The 5,027-nt window shown below is 40.8% G+C and overlaps 1 protein-coding gene across 1 annotated transcript; it reads left to right on the top strand.

Moving 5' to 3' along the window:
* Positions 1-573: 573 nt before the first annotated feature.
* On the top strand, positions 574-4,446 carry ivd (isovaleryl-CoA dehydrogenase). Its single transcript, XM_088400532.1, has 12 exons — positions 574-814; positions 1,507-1,596; positions 1,667-1,718; positions 1,822-1,991; positions 2,078-2,171; positions 2,297-2,427; positions 2,501-2,597; positions 2,663-2,756; positions 2,832-2,913; positions 2,980-3,084; positions 3,197-3,269; positions 3,651-4,446. The coding sequence occupies exons 1-12, from the start codon at positions 683-685 to the stop codon at positions 3,782-3,784; spliced, it is 1,254 nt and encodes a 417-aa protein (XP_088256658.1). The 5' UTR covers positions 574-682; the 3' UTR covers positions 3,785-4,446.
* The last annotated feature ends 581 nt before the right edge of the window (positions 4,447-5,027 follow it).

Raw genomic sequence — 5,027 nt, 5'->3', positions numbered from 1 at the left:
CGCGCGTTCATGTGGCTCACGCCTGCGCACTCTGTCAAAAACTACAGGACGTGTGAGAAAAGTTTTGTGTTGTAATAATTTTGTACTTTAATAAATTAATGCAAACAACTCTAACTAAATAACAAATTCGAGATGATACAGTACATACATGTAAAATTGTTAATTTTAATCAAATGATTTAGTTTCGTGTTATTACAGTTTAATAAAATACGTATGCGATACATGACATTATTAATTGGTCAAAATATTGTTTGAATGATTACAGTAAATTAATAGATTTTTATTGTGATAAATACATTTAATTTTAGTCAACCACTTTTTTAGGGAGACGCAGAAAAAACAAATTGCAGGACTCTTGATAACTGCTCGGGTGGCTGGATTAAACAATGGCTAGATATTATGTAGCTAGATAGATGATTTATTCATACACAAGGATAATCCACTCCATCAACAAATAATCATATCATTATTAATATTATTAGTAAGAACTCAAATTTAAAACTACAATTTCATCTTTTGCCTACTCCATCCTATAGATGGCGATGATGTACTTGCTCACTGTTAGCCACGCGTCTTTGTGCACGGTAGAAGAAAAGCCGCGTTCTGTTGCAAAAGTGAGACCTCCAGTGTCCTGCACGAGAATACTTCAAGTTCTCTCCCCGGCACGCTCGAGAAGAACACCATGTTTGCTGTCAGAAGCTCTTTGCGCCTCGGTTCCAAGCTGTTCGTGCCCGCCTTGGCGAGGCGAGGTTGCGCTGGGGCTGCCATCCCGGTGGACGATGTGGTGAACGGGTTGACAGACGAGCAGATCCAGGTTAGCCACACAGGGCAAGTTAGCAAAACAAAATTCATAGTTTTGCTGCAGGGAATGAGACACTTCTGAATATTCACGTCTTGTCAGATGTTTTTGGGGTAATAGGAGATAGCCCGCGTGACAAGATGACATAACAGTTAAAAGCTAAACAATAAACAACCTTGGGAATAGCCGAACTCGCACAAGGCTATTTTTCATTTATTTTAGAAGGAAAAAGTACTAAATCACAGTCTCTTAGCTGATGTTCATGCTTCCATTTATACAGCAAGGTGACACCATATAAATGGATTATAGATGTGAGGGAGGAAGTGGGTGGAATTTATAACTAGCATTTGATTGGGTGGGAGTTTGCACTGCTCCCTGCAGGGCATTTAAAATTACAATGTAATACTGTAGTTACTCAAGTGTGAATTGTATAATAACATCTGATTCAAAATGATAATTATTTCACATCAGTGATAGAATGCATGTTTTAGCAAATCTGCTGCAACTACTCATCATATTATTGCAGAACAATCCAAAACATTGTTAATAAAAGGCGAGCATGAGTGATCAACTGCTAATTTTGATCAGAGATGCCTCTATGTGTCACTAAACTTCTTTCTAGCACATCAGGTTTTTTTTACTATATTAAATATTGTGTTTATGTTATTATATCATTATTATAATGAGTGTTTTTTTTTCTTGCACAGCTCAGGCAAAGTGTTCGTAAATTCTGTGCCGAAAAACTTGCACCCCATGCTGACGAGATCGACAAGAAGAATGAATTTGCAGGGATGCGGGTGAGTTCCTGTGCTTGCTTTTAGAGTCCATGATTATTGGAGAGATGAGTTTATTGTGTTGTGTTACCAGGAATTCTGGAAAGACATGGGAGAGATGGGGCTGCTAGGCATAACTGCCCCAGGTACATCCATTCTTCCTGATCTCCTTTTATTAGTTTTGACAAAACTGACCATAAAGGGAGCTTCATTGTTTTTTCGCTCTCATTAATTGTGTGTGTCTTCTAGTGGAATACGGAGGCACTGGACTAGGCTACCTCGATCACGTCATCGTAATGGAGGAACTCTCTCGCGTGTCAGCGGCCATCGCTCTAAGCTACGGCGCTCATTCCAACCTGTGCGTCAACCAGATGGTGCGCCACGCCACCGACAAGCAGAAAGAAAAGTACATGCCAAAGGTTCGTCCATGGACTGCATACTGGTTAAAAAATGGCCAAAGAGAAAAAATGTTAATGGTCATCTGAGATTTGTGGTTTATTTGCAGTTACTGACAGGAGAGCACGTGGGAGCCTTAGCCATGAGTGAGCCCAACGCTGGTTCTGATGTCGTGTCCATGAAACTCAAGGCGAAGAAGCAAGGTAAGCTTGAGACACTATCTCACTTTTTAATATTCTCAATCATGTTGTGTACATGTAGAAATAAGATAATCGTTTGTAAATTGCCTATAACATCAATATTAGCCTCATTAGTTATTTTCCCCCAGGTGACTACTATGTTCTGAACGGGAACAAGTTCTGGATCACAAACGGACCAGACGCCGACGTCCTCATTGTGTACGCCAAGACGGACCCAGAGGCCTACCAGAGAGGCATCACTGCTTTCATCGTTGAGAAGGTGGCTCCGTCCGTTGCTGTTGATGGACGATGATGTGGTGGTCCTCACACGTCCATGTGATCCTGTCCTGTAGGGGATGCCGGGTTTCTCCACAGCACAAAAGCTGGACAAATTGGGCATGAGGGGGTCCAACACGTGTGAGCTGATCTTTGAGGACTGCAAAGTTCCGGGTGTGTTTCCAAGCAGCGCATACAAAGTTTCAGGTTCTTGCTTATGCATGTTTTTTTTTTTTTAGAGAAGAACATCCTAGGTCCACTAAACAAAGGAGTTTACGTGATGATGAGCGGTCTGGATTTGGAAAGGCTGGTACTTGCAGCTGGACCTGTCGGGTCAGTACTAGATTGATTAATGCAGACTGACTTTCTGTATCGAAATATAGATGAACGGAATCGCTTTGTGTTCAGAATCATGCAATCGGTTTTGGATTCTGCGGTTCCCTACCTGCATGTCAGAGAAGCTTTTGGCGAGAAGATTGGACACTTCCAGGTTTGTACTTCATTTGTTTAAATCCGTCCTTAAGTGACAGGAACCTAATGCTCGTCTTTCAAACAGCTGATGCAAGGCAAGATGGCTGACATGTACACCAGGTTGAGCTCCTCCAGGCAATATTTGTACAACGTCGCCCGGGCCTGTGACAAAGGACACTTCAGCGCCATGGTGAGCCTCTCAAATCTTCTTTTTGAACATTTTGTTTGGATTTTGACATTCGTTTTAGCCGTCTGCAAGTCTGGCAGCAACGTTTAATTATTGCTTTGTGTTGCCACTGCAGGATTGTGCCGGAGTCATTCTGTATTGTGCCGAGAACGCCACCCAAGTCGCGCTGGATGGCATTCAGTGTTTGGGTGAGTCATACAACCTCTGCTTTTTCATGAACAATCAAGGAATCAAGTAGCAGACATTCAAGGGAAAGGACAGTTATGTGTGGAGTGTTTTGTCTGTGACTGACTACAAAGTGGTTATAAATTGTTTATTTAACAAAAAGAAAATCGCGGGTGTTCGCCACTTCAAGTGCATGAAAGTAAGCGATGTGCCTGATCTTCTAATTGGTTCATGTTCATGGTGAATTTATTTGATTTAACCTTCATGTCAACAATGTGTGTTTTGTCGTGACGCTAAGGAGGGATGATAGTTCACTACTTGACACAACCAGCAGAGGGCGCAAAAGATTCCAACCTAATTGGTTTGCAATTTCAACTGTATGCTCGTCACTGTTGTGTCGCCAGGCGGGAACGGCTACATCAACGATTACCCCATGGGACGCTACCTGCGGGACGCAAAGCTGTATGAAATCGGAGCGGGCACGAGTGAAATCCGCCGCCTTATTATCGGACGATCTTTCAACGCTATGTTCAAGTGAGGGAGAGAGAGAAGTGCTCATCTCAGCGAGCAAAAGTGCAATTTTGTCCTCAAGAAAAACATCTTCACTCAAACCCAAGGCCTTAACTTTTTTGACTCGTCAGCGCTGCTGACCTACATCATGAGCTCTCGTCTCCTTTTTCACATCAAGCAATTACTTTGAGTACTCAAATGCCAGTTACACCGAGTCATTCGTGCCGTTAAATATAATAACATTTGAATTTTTTTTTTGCACTTTGGCTTCATATCAGTTACCAGAACGTCCCAGCTAAACCAAACAAATATTCTCCATTATGTTGGGTACTATTGGTGGATGTCCTTTTAACCTTTTATAAAAAAAAAATCCTGTTACAGTAGTGAGAGTAAAATATGCTATTTTACTCGGGAGATAAAATCTAGTTTTGTATAGTCTCAATCAAAATCTGTCATTTGCTTGTTTCACTCCACTTTTGGATTTGAGACTATTTAGGTGTACATTATGTATGAATAGTGTTTGTGTGCAGTAAAGAGAAACATTTTTCACGTGAGTTATTGTATGCTGCTGGAACGTGGCAGTTGTATGATGTGAATTATAAATGCAACATGAAATATACAGTGGTGTAGAAAAATAACAATGCATGAGTGTAATAATAAAAGCACACAAAAAGATCCCACAATAAGGCTCTGGGCCTCCTTTGGCTTTTATTTTTATTTTATTGCTTAGTCAAGGTAACAACGACGGCTCCATTCCGTTAAGTGCTGCTGAAAGATGAGAAGCGAAGGTAGCCTTAATGGAACGTGGCCTAGAATAATGCAACTCCACTTTTTCCTTTTTTAACTGACAGGTTGCAAATATGACAGGAGTGGAAATTGACATGACCTGACTTTATGAACTGACTGCACAGATAAAATATGATTTCATTATGTCTAAGCTCTATGTTTAGATCAATTTATTTTCTACTTCATGACAAAATGTTTGTTTCCAACTAAGAGAAATTGGACTTTAGCTGCTCCTCTGAGAAATGCATTATTTTGACCTGGTCATGCGGGGGTGGACCATTCTTTGTTTTACTAATCACATTAATGGAATGAGTCTCTTGGCCTCTATAAGAACTTAGGTATCGATTTCATTCGTCATAACTTATTATACGTATTTCAATTATATCATATCTCTCTTTCCTGCTTTCTTTTGAGCTGAACTAAAGAGCAGGTTTGTCTGCGGAAGCCATTACTTAAACAATGATGACAATCCATGGATCGACACT

This window comes from Syngnathus floridae, chromosome 16 (assembly GCF_059516105.1).
Source record: "Syngnathus floridae isolate MCC-2025c chromosome 16, RoL_Sflo_1.0, whole genome shotgun sequence".
Taxonomy (NCBI): Eukaryota; Metazoa; Chordata; class Actinopteri; order Syngnathiformes; family Syngnathidae; genus Syngnathus; species Syngnathus floridae.
Note: the sequence above shows the minus strand (reverse complement) of the source record. Positions and strands in the feature narration are given on the sequence as shown.